Source organism: Lemur catta, chromosome 19, assembly GCF_020740605.2.
Source record: "Lemur catta isolate mLemCat1 chromosome 19, mLemCat1.pri, whole genome shotgun sequence".
Classification (NCBI taxonomy): Eukaryota; Metazoa; Chordata; class Mammalia; order Primates; family Lemuridae; genus Lemur; species Lemur catta.
This window is the reverse complement of record NC_059146.1, coordinates 12874267-12893191: the sequence shown is the minus strand read 5'-3', so window position 1 is coordinate 12893191 and position 18925 is coordinate 12874267. Positions and strand designations below refer to the sequence as shown.

The 18925-nt window shown below is 34.1% G+C and overlaps 1 protein-coding gene across 1 annotated transcript in view; it reads left to right on the top strand.

Annotated features, from left to right (window-relative positions):
- Positions 1–18925, top strand: part of LOC123624152 (transmembrane protease serine 11F) — a 52421-nt gene that overhangs the window by 18473 nt on the left and 15023 nt on the right. Inside the window, exons 2-5 of the mRNA XM_045531776.1 lie at positions 5341–5492; positions 10341–10459; positions 14968–15032; positions 16630–16793. Of these exons, the coding sequence (XP_045387732.1) occupies positions 5341–5492; positions 10341–10459; positions 14968–15032; positions 16630–16793 (500 nt within the window). The remainder of the gene's footprint in view (positions 1–5340; positions 5493–10340; positions 10460–14967; positions 15033–16629; positions 16794–18925) is intronic.

Below are 18925 nucleotides of genomic sequence, written 5' to 3'. Positions count from 1 at the left end.
GGAGGGGACAGGCTTTCTCACCTATTTGTTGAGGCCTGATTACAGTGCTTATCCTCAAAGAGCCTGCCTCTAAAAAAAGACCAAGTTCTCAGGCTTAATTGCTAAGGCACTTAGGTGGCATTTTGGGGGTGGAATGTGGGAGGGTATCATAGATTATGATTGTTTGCTCTCTTGATCAGAGTATTTGTGAGACTATCTACAGAGAAAGGTGTGAGACTGATCTTTGTGTTTGTGCGTGTGTGTACATCTTTTTGGTCTCACTGCGATAATGTAGTTAGTCTACTGTATCTAGCTGAGATAGGTCATAAGAATGAAATAGCAGCATAGACTTAGACCTAGGAAAAACTTAAGGAAGAGCTTTCTCTGGGAATATAGAAGGCATTCTTTGTGCTAAAGCAACTAAAATGCTTCTCTTACTATCTAAATTTTGTGAGAAAGTATTTATTGATATATAGCTGCTTCTCCATGATAATTTTTTTTAATGTCTAATAGTCAACAAGCCTAATTATTTTTTAATCCGGGCTCTTCATACACTTTCTACCTTCAGAAACAAACTTGCAACCATTCTACACATGGCAAGTTTTTTCTCATCCTTCGTGTCTCAGCATAAATGATACCTTACAAAGAGGACTTCTTTACCCATTTCAAGTAGTCCTCTCTCCTCACCCAGTATACACCCGCTTATTTTTTATCACAATCTAGTCTTCTTTATAGCTCTTATCAAACTTTTAAGGATCTCTATGTTTACTAGTTTTATCAGTTTTTACTTCCAGACTGTAAGTACCATGGCATCAGGAGCATGTGTTTGTATTTTATTCACTGTATATTTAGTTCCTGCCTATTAATGCCTAAAACATGGTAGGTGTTTATGAAATAATTTCTTGTTGAGTATTAAAAAGTAATTCTTATTTCTAGAATTCTTTCCACTTTGTATTCAAAGTTTTTCTGGAGCTAGGATATAGACTTAGTTTCTTTCATTCATCATTTCTTCATTTAAAGAGTAGGAACATTTATATAAGGTATTATGCTAAATATTAAGGTCAATACAAAGTAATATAATAATCCATTCTTTTTCTCAAAGGAGCTTATGGTTTCCAACAAGTCCTACTCACATAATTCTTAAAAAATTATGAAATATCTTCATAATTTAAACCTTACAAAAACTTAGAGAGGTGGGGGATATTATCACCCTAATTTAATAGATGAAGGATTCTTAGAGAATCAGAGATATCAAGAAAACAGAGTCAATATGTAATTTTAAAAAGTCTTTAACCTAGGATTTATGATGTTAAATTTCATGTTCTTTCTAATACCGTTTCCATCTGTATTCCATTACTGTAACCGTTCAGGTTTTATCTCTATGCAAATTACCAAAAGGCTTTAGTTCCTGTATTGTTTATTTGAATGGATTTTTAGGAATGATACAAACTTCCAAAGATGGTAATTGTTTCAGGGATCGTAGTAACACTAATGTGATGTCACAATCATGTCATTTTACTTGGTGTCCACATTGATGCATTAGTCATAAAGCATTATTCTAGAAGGTTTTTAAAACAAAGATATGGGTTTTATTTTAACAGTCTGGGTTTGTTATCCTCAGCCTGAGCATCAAGATTTGATTTTATTTTAATTCTGCTGAGTGGTTGATATATGGAAGCAGCTGAAATAAGTCAGAGGACTTTGGCAATGAAAACTAATACATTTATATTCTTAATGTTAATGCTTCAAGAGATCAGTTTGTTATTCATTTTGTAACAAATTCAGAAACAATAGTTTTCTAAATTATTAATGTAATTACTGTCAAAGTTATTCTTGCTTGTTATGTATTCTTATATTAATAATGTAGATTACTCTGGAAAATATGGAAATATTCTTGACTATAAACTGTCAGGTCATTGAAGAATTATATTTAAAGACAAGACCCCAAACACAACAGAACAGAGAAAAACAAAGCCCTTGTTATTTCAGGTACTGAAATAAACAGGCTGTCCTCTGACTTTTTACTTGTATTATTTATTTGCACTATTTGGATTCTAACAAAGCCATAAAAGGCCTTTATTCTTCCTTGTACAGATGAGGAGATTGAGATTGAATTTAGCTAGCCTGCTGATAGTAGCGAAGCCAGAATTAAACCCAGTCAACTTGTGTTTATTTCCAACATAAAAAGCCAAAACCTATTTAGAGGATGTACAGACATTCTCCATTTAACCTAAAAGGGTTATTTCAATGAAAGAGTAAATTTGAGTTGTAGATTTCTCAATTTTTATTCTCATTTTACTTTAATATGAAGAAAGAAAGTAAAGCAAAACAAACAACATCCCCACCCTCAAAAGAACTACAGAACAAACATGCTTAATTTGTTCTTTTAAAACAGATGCAATACAAAGCATCATAAAAGGCTGTTAACCTCAGCAAAGAAAAGTCCAGGACCAGATGGCATGGCTGAATTCTACCAAACATTCAAAGAGGAATTAATATCAATACTTCTTAAAGTCTTTTGAAAAATAAAGCTGGAGGGAATACCTCCAAACACAATTTATGAGGCCAGCATTACCTGGATACCTAAGACAGACAATGACATCACAAGAAAAGAAAACTACAGGCCAAGTTCTCTGATAAATATTGATGCAAAAATACTCAGTAAAATATTAGCAAACTGAATCCAACAACACATCAAAAAGATTATGCATCGTGACCAAGTGGGATTTATTCCTGGCATGCAAGGCTGGTTTAACATACACAGATCAATCAGTGTAATACATCACATTAATACAGTGAAAGATAAAAACCTCATGATCGTCCTAATTGACATAGAAAAAGTCTTCAACATCCTTTCTTGATAAAAACTCTCAATAGGTTAGGTATAAAAGGGAAATTACTCAACATAAGAAAAGACTATTTATGAAAAACCTACAACTAACATCATAATGAATGGGGAAAAACTGAAAGCTTTTCAACTGAGATCTGGTACTAGGCAAAGAAACCTACTCCTGCCACTTCTATTCAACACTACAAATACTAGCAAGAGCATTCAGACAGGGAAAAGAAATAAAAGGCATCCAAATTGGAAAGGAAGAAGTAAAATTATATTCATTGGGAGATGACATGATCCTATATGTAAAAAATCCCAAAGATGCCACATAAACACTATTAGGACTAATAAGTGAATTTAGTGAAGTTGCAAGATACAAAATCAACATAGAAAAATCAGTAGCATTTTTATGTACAAATAACAACTAAAAGATAAATCAAGAAAACAATTTCATTTCTGATAGCATCAAAAAAAAAATACCTAGGATAAATATAACCAAAGAGGTGAACGATCTGTATGCTGAAAGCTATGAAACATTGATGAAAGAAATTAAACACAAATAAATGAAAAGCTATCCTATGGTTCAGAAGAAATACCATTGCTAAGATGTCCATACTAGCCAAACCAATGTACAGATTAGATACAATTCCTATCAAACTCTCAATGGTGTTTTTTCATAGAAATAGAAAAAAATCATAAAATTTGTATGGAAATATAAAAGATCATGAATGGCCAAAATAATTCTGAGAAAGAAAAACAGCTAGAAGCATCACACTTTCTGATTTTAAATTATATTACAAAGCTATAATAATCAAAATAGTATGGTACTGGCATAAAAACTGAGACACAGATCAATGGAATATAGTAGAGAACTGAGAAGTAAATACAAACATATATGGTCAACTAATTCTTGACAAGGATACCAAAAGGGCACAATTTGGAAAGAATAGTTTATTCAATTAATGGTGCTGGGAAAACTGGATTTCCACATGCAAAAGAATGAAATTAAACCCTTATTTTACACCGTATTCAAAAATCAACTCAAAATAAATAAAATACCTAAATATAAGACCAAAAACATTAATATAAAACTCTTTTTTTTTTTTTTTTTTGAGACACAGTCTCACTCTGTTGCATGGGCTAGAGTGAGTGCCGTTGCGTCAGCCTAGCTCACAGCAACCTCAAACTCTTGGGCTCAAGGGATCCTACTGCCTCAGCCTCCCAAGTAGCTGGGGCTACAGGCATGCGCCACCATTCCCGGCTAATTTTTTCTATATATATATATATTTTTTTTAGTTGGCCAGATAATTTCTTTCTATTTTTTTTTTAGTAGAGACAGGGTCTCACTCTTGCTCAGGCTGGTCTCGAACTCCTGACCTTGAGCAATCCACCTGCCTCGGCCTCCCAGAGTGCTAGGATTACAGGCATGAGCCACCACACCCGGCCTAATATAAAACTCTTAGAAGAGAATATAGGGGAAAATCTCCTAGACATTGGCACTGGCAATTGCCTTGGCAATGATTTTTTGGATATCACACCAAAAGCTCAAGACACAAAAGGAAAAATAAATATGACAGCATCAAACTAAAAAGCTTTTGCACAGCAAAGGAAATAATAAAATGAAAAGGCAGCCTAGCGATTGAGAAAAATATTTGCAAACAGTATATCTGTTAAGGGGTTAATATCCAAAATTTATAAAGAACTCATATACTCAATAGTGGAAAAACATATAACCTGGTTTTAAAAAATGTGCAAAAGACCCAAATGAGCATTTTTCTAAAGAAGACATAGAAATGGCCAACAGGTATGTGAAAAGATGCTCATCTTTGGGGATTCGGAAAATAAAAAATGGCAAGTTTCAAGTTGGAGAAAGATAATTTAAATGGCGTAAGATATTTAGGGTAGTGAAGGGACTGTACCAGCAGGGACAGGTAAGAGTTTGGTGGCACTGAAGGGTGCTCTTGGATACTGGAGTCTCATTAAGTACAACACATACTTTGTGATTTCACTGGGAGGTGCTAATAAAATTCAAAGAACCCCATGATCATATTTTCAAAAGTAATATTGCTATTTTTGAAGCACGCCATTAAGAAATTTTTAAGATCATTTTAAATATAGTCATATTAAAATATTTTTAATCAAGTAAAACTGGTGAGAATATTGTGTAATTTTGTTGCTAAAAGCTCCCTAATTTAAATGACATGAACTGTTAATTATAATTTACCTTTTTAAAAGCTATTCTTTGTATTTCACTACCAAAATTTCAAATTGCCAATATGCCAGACCAAATGTAGTGGGAAGATATCTTCACTTGAATGTCAACATCAGTAGAACTTTAACTAAAACTTTTACTATGATTGAGGTGTTGAGAGAAGGTATACAAATTAAAGCCTAGTATTTCTTTCAAGATCTAATTTTCCCACTATTATTTAGTAGTATAAATTATTTTCATAGAGGAACATACTAAGTGATCAAAAAGTAGAACCATAATGAATTTTTGTCTTATTATTTTCTTTCTATTATCACAGACCAGTTGAATTTTCAGAAGCTGAATACCCACGAATTGAATATCAAAGAAGACAGCAATTTTGGGACCCTATACGGCTAGCTCTTTTCACATTGGTGATTGTAGCAATCATAGGCATTGCAATTGGTATTGTTACTCATTTTGTTGTTGAGGGTAAGTATCCAGGTCACATTTCTATTGCTTAAGTACTCCATGACTTAGTATCTTGAAATTCTCTGTTGTATAAAAAATGACATTTGCATGATATTAACATTTGAGTTACTAATCTTTCACTAATGTTAAATTATAGTTTGCTCTTGCATCGAGCTCTGTGTTACATGTCCACCCAGTGAAGTTTGTAATATACATTGATAGACATATCTAAAAGAAACACACATAAAAAAAGAAAAAGAAGAATGAAAACATCGTCGTCAGAACAAAGACAAATCACATCATGTACTGAGTTTAAAATATTTTTCTCAGAATCAGCATAACCTCAATGAACATTAAATAAATATAACACCATTGCACATATTTTTTTTTTTTTTTTGAGACAGAGTCTCGCTCTTTTGACTGGGCTAGAGTGCCATGCCATCAGCCTAGCTCACAGTGACCTCAAACTCCTGGGCTCAAGCAATCCTCCTGCCTCAGCCTCCCGAGTAGCTGGGACTACAGGCATGCACCACCACGCCCAGCTAATTTTTTCTATATATATTTTTAGCTGTCCAGATAATTTCTTTCTACGTTTAGTAGAGATGAGGTCTCGCTCTTGCTCAGGCTGATCTCAAACTCCTGAGCTCAAATGATCCTCCCACCTCGGCCTCTCAGAGTGCTAGGATTACAGGCGTGAGCCACCGCGCCCAGCCCCGTTGCACATATTTTTTGAGGCCTGCTTCTACTCAACATTGTTGCAGAAGTCAAGTCATCCACCTTGTTATAAGTAGCTTTAGTCCATTTATTTTCATAATTGACTGATATTCTGTTGTCTTATGCATGCCATAATTTACTTATCTATTCAAATGTTCATGGACATTTTGTTCATTCCAGATTTCAAACATTAAATACTGCTATGAATCTTCTTATACATATATCTTGGTACACATGGGCTATCTATATATCTATATCTATAGATAGATCTCTCTCCATTGTCAGTTGTATGTGTTGCAAACATCTTCTGCCAGTAATAAAAAAAATCATGATATATATATTTAATAATGAAACCACCATAACTGTGTGAGAATCTTTTAAGAATAATGAATAAAATCACAGCCACTACCACCATTTACATGAAATATGGCATTAACTAAAAAAATTCAAACATTGAGTTTGCAAGTTGTCTTTTTTTTTTTTATTATTGTCATTTTGTCTTTTAGTTTTACTGGAATTATATAGTAAATTATATTTTTAACAAACATTTTCATGACCCAGATAAATTTTTTCAGGATTATTTAGGATTATTTATTTATATCTCTTGTCATGAGATTAAAAAAAATCTGCTTTAGGGAGTTGCAAGTATTTTGAAGAACTTAGTATTTAGAATTATATTTTCACAAAATCCATAAACATAATTTTATAAAATTCTAAAGCTGTTTTTAAAGTTTGGTTTCTTAGAAACCTAAAGAGTAAAGCCTGCATTGGGATAGCATCATTTGTCTTCTCATTCTGTAGGCCTGGATCCACTTCCAGGATTTTATCTTTCCATGAAATTTAGAGTCAAATGAACTTTGGTTTTAATCTCAGGGACATCATATCCTCATTGAGTGATCTTTGGCAAGCTAATTTTCTACTTTACCAAGCTTCAGCACTGTGTAAAGAGATATTATTTTTACTTTAGAAATTTATTGTGAAGATTAAATGATCCCTTTGTGTTTAGCACAGTACATGGCATATAGTGATTTCTCATAAATATTTGCCGTTATTAAATTTGGATTTCTGAAACAGCTTCCTATTTGACCTAATTGACTCCTTTAGTGTTCAAGTTCCTCACTGGTGAAATGAGCCAAACATATAATAAAGACTCAATAAATACCACATGAAAATATGGCAAATGAGAATAAATGTTCTCAAGATATAATGAAAATTCAATAACGGATAGGTATTATTTATTAATACAAAAGTTCAACATTACTATTAATATAATCTATTTGTTACAGTGACTAATGCAATTACTATGTTATATATAACTTACATTTTTAAAAACATTTAAGTATATATTAAAATCACTTTTACTTGTACATGATTCCAGAGGATGTTTTTGCCCAAGTGGGAAAGTCTTAAAGAGAATATTGGGATATGTATATGATAATGAATAAGATCGCTGTGTTAGTGTGGGATAATCTTAATTTTATCCTTTTCTAATAGAACTTCATTTGTGAAATCTTGTCAAGATATTTAATAAGATAATACATGTGAGAGTTGATTAGACAGAGCTTAGTGTATGTTAGGAATTTGGTAAATATTGATCCATTCATCCACTCATCCATAAAATAAGAATAAAGCCATAATCTTAAAAATAAAAATAGCAAAACAACAAAGTGGAACATAAATTATTAGGGTAAAATATCATTTCTGATTCCTATTTCTCAACTTCTCGCTTCAAATGAACAAAATGTATTTTTTTAAAGAAGAAAATGCTTAGGATTAATTTTGTAAGTGGAACAAAAAAGATATAAAATTGTGATGATGATCTATTTTAGCCAAGTAAAACAATATTGTTAGCAGTATAAACATAAACCAAAATAATAATATCAATTACCTCTAGATATTAGGGTTATAATTTTTAGTCTCTTATATATGTTTTTCTGTTTATTCCAGGGTTTTTGATGTAGCATTTATAACCTAAGAAATGTTTTTAAATGAAAATCTAATTAATTAAAAATTAGAATATTTAGCCAAGCGTCTGATGTCTTATGCTTTTCTTAAATGTAGAATATTGAAATAACTAATAATTCATTGCTTTATTAAAAGCTAAAATTGCTGAGGTTTTTTTACTATTATCTGAAATGTTGCCTCTTCTGTTAATGACTGTAATAATGGCACAACACTTCCCTCTAAAAGCTGACATGCCAATGGACTAAAATCCACAGATCATTAAGATATGTGGCAATTGCAAATAGAGCTCTTCACAAGGTAGTACAGCAGCACAGCTTTGTAGGTTCTGTCTTCATCTGGATACTCCAGAGACTTTCCTCATGGGAGGTGATGTCATGCATGGGATATAGGCAGTAGAGAAGTCTGGGAAAAGGGCATTTCTGAGAAAGGGCTTTTAAAGGGAAAGAGGTAGCAGAAGCAAATCCTAAGGAAAGAAAACAGCATAGTGATTGCAGACAGATGCAAACAGGTTGCTGTGGTTTTAACCTAAATCCTAAGGGAAACATGGCAAAGAATATGCTGAAGAAGTAAGCAGGATCCAGGGCAAGAAAAGACTTTGTAAGTCATAGCAAAAGAGTTGAGACTTCTTCCCATTGGCAATGGAAGAAAAAAGGGAAATGTTTTAATTTAGGAAGTAATATTGTCAAATTTGCAATTTAATAGATCACTCTGGCTACCACATGTAGAATGGATTTGAGGAAAATAGGACAGGAGGCAGAGATACTAACTAGAAAGTAGGCAATCAGTGACAAAGGTATGACCAGGAGCATTAGTGACAGTGGAATTTGTGAATAAGATGGATTTAAAAAATTTTAAAATGTGATAACATTGTTGGTACCTGATAATTAATTAGGAAGGGATTGAAGATTATGCCAAGATTTCTAGTCTGAATGATGAAGTAAATTGTAATGACAGTATTTGAAATATAGAATACAGATAGGAGACTTCTTTTGTATGGAAATGTGATTTTGTTTTGGATGGCTATCAGCTGGGTGGTTGATGAGGACCTGAATTAAGGAAATATCCCATGTGTGTAGAGAAAGATATTGGAGATTAAATAGGTTTTCATCCATAGGATTTAAAGACTGAAAGATGAATTGGATGTTGGAAATGAGGATGAAGCCAAGCCTTGGGAGTCTGTGTAGATGATAGAGCTGTTCACAAAGATAGAAAATATAGGAAGTGAAGCAGGTTTAAAGTAAAGGAAGAGGTAAATGATTATGTCACTTTGGAAATATTATATTTGAGGTGCCTATTGAATGTGCAAACAACAGTCTCTAGAAGTCAGTTGATATAGAATTGAAACTTGCAACAAAGATTTGGTCTGGAGATAAAAATTTAGAGTCATCAACAAATAGTTACGGGTTAAGGTCATCCCAGTTAAGATCAGCAAGGGTTTAGTACAACCAGGCCAAGAATAGAAGCTTGGGATACCAAGGGTAAGGGTGGAAATAAAGAGTTCTCCAAGGTAACTGAGAAGTGGCCAGGGAGAAAGAAAGAAAACTAGAAGACGGCTTCATAAAGGCAAAGATGGGGTTTCAAGGAACATGATTAAGGCTGTAAAAAAATGAAGGGGTAATGTAAAAATAATCAAAAAAAGGTAACCTTTAGATATTACAACTGTTGTCTTTGACAATAACAGACTTAGTGGTGTGGTAGGAGTAGATTATGGAGAATTAAAAGTGAATGAGAAAAAAGAAAGCGAAAACAATATAGACTTCTATTTAAGTAAGTTTAACAGTAGCATAGAAAAAATGATAGCTTGTTCAATATATCTTCATAATACAGCTTAGGTATTTATTGTATGATATACCTATGTTAGCAATTCTTTGAGGAAATTGATTTTTTACATGACTTTCAGCAATTGCTTTCAATATTTGCTTTCCATTGTATATTATGTGTCCAATTTAATGAACATTTTGATATCTGTAAATGGAGTACTCTGTAAGTGTACTTTGGGATCAGAATTTTCTCTCTTAACTGGCTGCACTGATGAAATTACACAATATTTGAAATGCATCTGCAATAATTTTTGTACTAAGTAGAAATAAACTGCATTATAGTAGCCTATTTAGTGGGAGAAGAGAAGAAGTGGAGGACCAGGAACTGATTACTTTTAACCATGAATCTTTTGCTTATTTTACCTTTCAGATGATAGGTCATTCTATTATCTTGGCTCTTTTAAAATCACAAATATCAAATACAAAGAAAATTACGGAGTGAGATCCTCAAGGGAGTTTACAGAAAGGAGTCATCAGATTGAGAGAATGGTGAGCTCAATAGAAATTTTAAATGGTTATGAGTGTGTCTTTCTGCCTCACTTTGAATGTGAGCATTATAGGAAAATAGTCTCTCTGTGCCTCAACTTGTTCTTCTGTACAATGACAATGACACAGTATCTAGGTCATACAGTTGTGAGGATTCAATGACTTAATATATATTAAATATTAAATATTAAATAATGTGCACCATAACATGTATGTAGTAGATTAGAGTAGGCAACTAGCTCCTGAGGAAATTATTGGTTGAAACAAATGTTTTCCCTATTTTTAACTCTTGATTTTATCTTTCTTGTTTCATTTTCGTTAACCTTCTTTAACATAAGAATATAGAATTGCCACACTCACCTTATCATTTTGTTTATTTTGTTTTTGAAAGCACTTAAGGATCAGATCATATAAACAGATGTGATGTGTCTATAATTCTTGATATCAACCTTAAATTTAGTTATGCCCTAAAATATTTTGGTTTCCCTTGATAGTGTATGTATTTATCAAGGTATAACTAATTTTTAAGTATATTGTGTGAGCTGAATCCTAAGCTATCGTGGCAGAAAGTCAAATAAAAGTTTTCCATTATTTGTCCTATGAAAAGCATGGTTATGGACACCATAGATTTGTTTAGCAAATCCCAGTATATTAGCCAAGATTTTAGTCCTTTTAAGTTTATGAGAGTTATTCTGGAACAAAGAATTAATGGCTGAATAGAAAGGGCATTGTATTAATGTGATCTTTTATGATTAGCTCTAGGCACTATTTCTTTTAATTAAAAAATGAGCCTAATCTTAAGGCTTTCCACAGTGTTATGTAAATTCCTTGAATGAATTTTTCATTTCCACAGTTTGTTTTCTTTTCTTTAATACTTTGATTTCTTTAGAGATTTTTCATTCATTTCCTGTGTTGTTTTTGTAGCTTCTTTGTGTTGGATTTCTATTGTATTTCATTGAGCTTTCTTATAACCCATGTTTGAAATTCTTCATCTGTCATTTTAACTATTTCATTTAGGTTGGTATCCATTGGTGAAGAGTTATTGATTTCTTTTGGGAATGACTTTTATCTGATTTTTCATGTTTCCAGAGTTCTGTTGCTGATTCTTTCTCATCTGACCTCTTGGTCAAGAGCTGGGGGTGCTAGGGCTTCTTTATGGCCCTATCTCTGAGTCCCCAAAGACTGATCCCTGACAGTGCTGGGGAGAGGAGTGTTGGTCCTCAGTTGCCTTTGGGATGTTTGAGCAGGTTAGATCCACCTCTTGGGTTACCTCTGACCTGTTGTCTTCACCTCTTCCCAGTGGAGTGCAGTGAGTTTGGTCCTGAGCTTAATCTCTGAGCTGGTGGATTGTATTTGTGGATAGGAATCTGCCACTTTTGCTTAAAATCTATTAAATGCCTCCCAAACATACTTAGAGTAAAATCCAAGCTCCTTAGCAAGGCCTCCAAGGACTTGCATGCTTTAGCTCTGACTACTCTTCCCACTCCTACACTCTCCTCCTTTCTCACTGAGCTCTGCCCACATTGGCATTCTTTTGGGTTTTTTTGCATATTCTGTTTCTTCCACTTGGAAGATTGTCCCATGACCCTGCTCTTTCTGTTGCTCACTCCTTCCGATCCTAAGATATCACTTAAACATCACCTACTTGGAGAACCCTTCCCTATTATAGTCCCCCAGCCATTATCCCATATTACTTTACTATACTAATTGTCTTTTGTAATTAATTTCTTAAATCTTTTTGTCCTCACACTGTTGGTTAAGACTAACCATAGCTGTAGAATCAATTATTAATAAAATTGTTATCATACATCTACTTTGTGCAAGGTTATAAAGAATGCCAAGGTCAGTAAAGTACAGTCCCTTCCTTAAAGTAGGTTTTAATATGGTCTACATATGGAAGTTTATGCATGGAAAAGAATACCAAATGAAAATTGAGATAACTAATTTATATGACACATGAGAGCTTCCACAGTGCAGCATATCACTGTCAAAATGCATGACTGGAAGGATTAGTATTAATGTTTTAGAAGTTCAGAGGAAGAAAAATCCCTGTGAGTTAGCAAGAAGCTTTCCTAGAGAGGAAGAGGAAAGGGAATCAGTTTTGCTGGCGTTTGTGCCCCCTGCTGGTGTCCATTCCCCTGACAGTAGCAGGAGATCTGAGAACTCGCCTGACCTATTTTCATGGGTGGATCTCAAAAGGGAATGCCCAGCTGGCATCCAGTAACTGCTGATCTTCCTTGAGGACTTCATTTGCATGTAGTTCCCAGCCAGAGGAAAGGTGCGAACTCAAACTTGCCAAAAGCAGTAGCTGGGTGGGTACCAAGCTACTTAGTCAGAGCCACATGTATTGTTTCAAATATGTTGTTATGTTTTTTTTTAATGTTGGAGTTCAAACCAAGGGTATCTGATTTTTAAGGTGAATATTTTTTTCCCTTGCATTTTACCATGAGCCTTGTCTTGTTTTAAATGGAATAATCTTTAGTAAAATGACCTATTCTTAGGCTGGGACCATAAAAAGAGAAGGAAACAATCGTTGTAATTTGAACTAAATATCATATTATTGAGCTCCCAGGAAAAAAATATAAATATGAGTTAAACTTCTGCAGAAAAGAGTTATAACAATGATCATGGGGTGATTTTGTCCGGTAGTACCAGACCAGAGAGCCAAACCGACCAGCTGGAGGAAGAAAACACCTGGTGTGCAGTGACCAGACCACCACTGCGGATGTTCTGACCGTGAGACAGTTGATTTTCTGTCCTGAAATGGTCTTAGCCATTGCTATTGTTGTCCTTTTATCAGGAATTTTAATAAGAGTTTTCAATGACCATGGCGAAAATAGAAACATTATCACCAGCCTACAAACTAGAAATAACCATATGCCATACATTAAGGAAGGTGACCTTGTTATATATGGACAGTGGTTTCACTCTCAGCTCTGAGTAGAAAGGATATCAGTCACGTTTCCTTGGTTATGCCCAGAAACTGCACTCTTCTATTTCTTGATTGAGAAAGAAGCTATAATCTTAAGCAAACTTTTCTCTGTTCACAGTATCATGGTTTCTAAATATGTAGATTTGATTTTCCCTGATAAAAATGTTCTTTGCTCTTTTCTTATATTTAGTATCTTTCTTCTTCCAGGAAAGCAATGCATTATCCTATAAAATATTATTGTTGATCTAGTCTTTTGTTGTATTTCTCTGTTAATGTTCTTCGCTCGTCAGTCAATGTGTATTAAGTACTTGTTCAAGTCCTATCTGAAGTATTTCCCTGTAAGCTTTTATAAAATAAACACCGTAATATTTAAAGAGAGAGAAGAAAAGTAGGGGCCAGTGAAGGGATATGATTGTGAGGCTCACACTGAGGAAGACATTGAGCTTGAGGCAGGAACATAATATACTCAAGTTTGCATTTTAGAGATGTCGTCCTGGTTGCTAGCATTTTGAAGGAACAACTGAGGAGACAGCAGCTAGGGCAGGACCACACACCCTGGTCAGAGAGGAGCCTACTGCAACCGTCCAGGCACAAGTTTCTAAGGAGCTGATCTGAGACCACAGCAGTGGGATTGGAGCAAGGGAAGAGTGGATTTAATATATAGGAGGGTAAAGTCTACTGGGCATTGTTGCTAGTTTAGAGGAATCAGGGAAAGGAAGGAATCTTGTGGGGAAGAAGACAATTCTCCATCTTCCCAGTGGATATAGTAATTGAGGGCTAAGCAGACCTCATGTAAACTCACATGGCCCTGTACTTCCTGACTTCTCGCTCCGTCTATGCTTTTTTGCCTATAAGGAAGTGCCTCAATAGTCAGCCGGGTTTCCTTTTGGGAATCAGGATCCTTTAGAAAATCAGTTTACTGAACATCTAAAATCCTTTAATGGCTCAGACTGGCACAGCTGAGTAATGAAATGCTGATGGTATGGCGAAACTTATTCCCAGCCCTGCTGCCAGCGGTAAGATCCTGCATGACAGAGAGAGATGACTAACAGATGAGGGAGGGGGTCAGAGTCACATGACAGATGTTGTTACAAGTTCTGTCGAATGGCTTAGTAATGGCATGATCATTTAAGAAATCAACGAGTTGGTATCAGTATGGACTAGATGCCAGATCCCGGAATGAGTGCAACAAATTCTGGGCTTTCTTAGAAATAAGGATGCTACCTTAAAAAGTAGCCCATACTTTAATTCATTTGACAATGATTAAAACTAACATCATCAATAATTCATTATTATAGATACCAGACAAGGTGTAAAATACGTACAATTTCATTTACTTTTCAAATCAACTCTGAGGCAGATATTGTTGTTATTCCATTTTACAGAGGCTTACCAAAATTAAACAATTTTGTTATGATCGGTTCTACAGATATCAGAACCCAGGTTTAGTCTTATCACTGTGAATAAACCAGTTTACATGGCTGGGAATAAATTGAAAACCTTGTGTTTGTCCTAAGTCTCTAGATAAGACAAGGAGTAACATTTTTCTTAAAACTAACACTTTTTTTTTTTAAATCAGATGTCTAGGATATTTCGACGTTCCGGAGGGGGTCGATTTATCAAATCGCATGTTATCAGAATAAGGTATGTAAACTTGGTTTGTAACTTCAAACCAATAATGTTGAGTTATTTGGTTAACGTGATTGCTCAGCTGCCTGAGAGAATCTTTGCAGCACCACAAAGATTTCATAATTCCTGAACAGCCCGGGTTATACTACCTAACCATTTCTCAGGCACAACAGGAAGATGTAAAGTGCTCTACGAAAAGAAAGTCTCAGTTACCAGACAGAAATAAGAGGAAAAAAACATAGAGGAGGGATGGTGCTGCTAATATCCTCTTCTTAAGCTAGGGACTAAATAAAATTTATGTCTTGTTAATTTTCTTCATTTTAAGTCTTCCCAACCATTAGACTACGACTTTCTCTGAAGCAAGGTTTTTCTTTAATGTGAGTGAATTTTTATTATTTTTAAATGCCTTTTCATTTTGATGCTTTGGTGAAAGGTAAAAAACATAAAGGAAACATGGAGTTATTATCAAAGACTATCTTGAATATGTTTTTTATATGATGTCTATAAGGCTTAGATTCCATAGTGAAATATACACAATTGTAACATTCGTTTGTTTGCTTCACTTCTTGGGGGTAAATATAAATATGGTTAAATGATTAAGAAGCCCATGTCTTTTCTTTCCCTCTTGCCCTTCTGTCTTTCATTTTTTTAACTTTTCTTTCCTTTTTTCCTTTCTTCTCTCTCTCCTTCTTTCCTTCCTTTCTTTTTTCTCTTTTATCTTTCAAATTAAATTTATTCTCAAAAGGTTAGTTGAGGCTTTCTAGTCCTATACATGACAATATAAATTTATATATTTGCACTGTTTATCAAATGATGTTTTATGACTGCTTTCTCTAATCATTCATTCATTAACTGACCACCAAACCTCAAGATATCAGTGTTTCAAGACAGCAAAGGTTTATTTCATTTCCATGATACAAACCAAAGACAAGCTGGGTGCAAGGGTGTGGCTGCTGGTGGGGCTGTGGGATGGAATTGCCCACGGGATCTTCTGTATTTGCTTGGCAGACAATGAAAAAGCAAAAGCAAAGAAAATGCTATGAGAGAGTTCTTATTAGGACCCAGGCCTGGAAACGGAGGGTGTCATTTCTGCCTGTATCCCATCGGCCAGAATTCATTAGAGAGTTTCAATAAACTTCAAGAGAGGCTAGGAAATGAACTCTAGCTCTGTGCTCAGGGGCAAAGGAAACTGGGTTTGGTAAACGAAAGTATTGTCTCTGTCATACCACTACTGAAGAATAACTATATTCACTTCAATTTTTGCTCAAAATGCCTTAAAAAGCAAGTCTTTTAAGTGCATGTAAAGCATGATTTTATAAGCATATCTTCCTGCAAACCCCTCTAAACTATGAGCTAAGTAAGAGCAGCAAACAATCTTTTTCAGGTATATCTTATCCAATATTTCTAGCTTGTTACCTCTGTTTCTTCTTGAGTGCTTCCAGCACTTCCTGATCATTATACTCTCTATTCCCTTTACCTAGAGATAATTTAAAAATCTGGTATGCACATATATCATACATTATGTTTCTTTAAATTTAATGCGAATCTTAATAGGTGAAAGTAGTTAATGATTAAAGAAATGTCATTATTTATCTGCTTTTTTGCTCTTCAGTCCAGATGAACAAGGTGTAAACATTCTTGTGGTGCTAATGTTTCGATACCCATCTACCGACAGTATTGAACAAACCAAGAAAAGAATTGAAAAGATTTTTTATCAAAGTATGAAGATTAAACAATTGCCTTTGACTATAAATAAACCATCATTTAGACTCACACGTAAGTCATTTTTTGCTTGTTTGTTACCATTTTTGTGATTTCCTGATCTCAAAATTCCCTTCACTTTTCATAAGGCTTTGGTCATTATATTCTTCCATTTTAAGAATACACCACTGATAAACATACATCAATGTAGAATAAAACCAAAATAAAAACTCACCATGAGGCAAAATTTAGCACTGGAAAATGTTTTCCCTATTTTATTAGGGCTTTTAATAATGTTTCTAAAATTTTTCCCATATAGTATGATGCTGGATCCTCACAAAAGCACCAAAGGGTAGGTATTATTTTCACTATTTTATAGGTAAGGAAGCTGAGACTCAAGGAAGATGAGAGACATGGGATTAAAAAACCTTGGGGCTAGAACTAGACATAGTATTATGACTTGCAGAGCTATGTACAGGCCAGTTCTGGGGGTTAGCTTTTGCAGTGTCAGAGAAACAACATATTTATGAAGGTCTACCTCTGTAGAAAGAACTAGTGACATCAACTGTAGGAGGTTCTCTAGCTTATTTCCAACTTTTAAAACTAGTGTTCATTTATTTCCTTATTTATTCCTCACAAACCTAAATCAGGACTAAGTTCTTGTTTTGTTTCCCTCCCGAGGTAGGAAAAAAGGAAGTTCAAAAAGTTTATGAAACTTAAAACGATATTTTATTTAAAAAGACCCTTGCAGTTGAATGTTTATAGTAGCACAATTCACAATCGCAAAGATGTGGAAACAACCCAAGTTCCCATCAATACATGACTGGATTCATAAAATGTGGTATATGTATACCATGGAGTATTACTCAGCCATAAAAAATGGTAAACTGTTAATAATTACCTTTTGTAACAACCTGGATGGAACTGGAGACCATCCTCCCAAATGAAGTATCTCAAGAATGGAAAAACAAACACCACATGTATTCACTATTAAATTGGAACTAAATGATCAATACTCAGTATACATATGGTAGTAAAATTCAGTGGAAATTAAGCAGGTGGAAGGGAAGAAGAGGGGATGGATAAATTCACACCTAACGGGTACAATGCACATTATCTGAGTGATGGACACACTTATAACTTTGATTCTCTGTGCAGGTGAGAGATGTAAGAAAAAAGCAAAAAGGGAAAAAGATAACATTGACTCAAACTGTACAAAAGTAATTCATGTAACCAAAATGTTTGTACCCCAGTAATATGCTGAAACAAAACAAAACAAAACTATCTTACAGTTAGTTGGAATCCAAGCCAAGAGGAATTTCCATTTTTCTATGCCAATGTGTAATTGAAGGATGTAAAGTAATGTGCTTCAAATGAGATTTTAAGGGTCAAGGACAGGAACTGTGTTGTTTTATTTTCTTACCCCTTCCTCAAACACTAACACACATCTCATATGTGATAAGTATTCCAGCTCTGTTCATTGCTTCTCATTACGTATTTCCAAATTTAGTTATTTCTGATTTAATACAAACAAGAGCACGGAGGGTGGGGGGGTTTGCCCTTTGGACCCAAAAGTCTTTTCTTCTCCCAATAGCCATGTATTGAGGAAACAGATTGTCTAAAGTTAATTTCTTTGTTGTTAGAAATCAGGAAAACCCTTTAAATACATTTTGATATAGAATCCCCACAAATACTAGTGAGATAACGTTTTCATGAAGTAATTAGAAATAATGAAGAGTATGGTATCTGCCTTCATTGTTAATTATATTCCAAAGTTAAAACATAATATTTTCCAGTATTCTATAAATGGAAATATAAAATTTAATCTCAACTCCTAGTAATATAACTATCTCAAGCCATAACCATATATTCTAAAGTAAAATATCAATCATAAAAATGGCATTACATTGTGTTTACTGAGTTATTAAAATTGTAGAGTTCCTTATTTTGTCATTTTTAAATATAACATTTTGACCTTGTCACATACAATGACTTTTAATTATACAGATTATTATAATGCCAAAATAACTATATTCTAAGAACATGCTCAATAACAAAAATTCAACTCTTCTGCCACATATAATGTACCTTATTAAATAAAGAGAAATATCCAGGAAACCTCCAGGAGGAATTGGGGCTCACATATCTCTTTGAGGCAAGTCAATGTTCTTGAGAAAATCACTGTGTAATTCTCCATTTTCTCACTA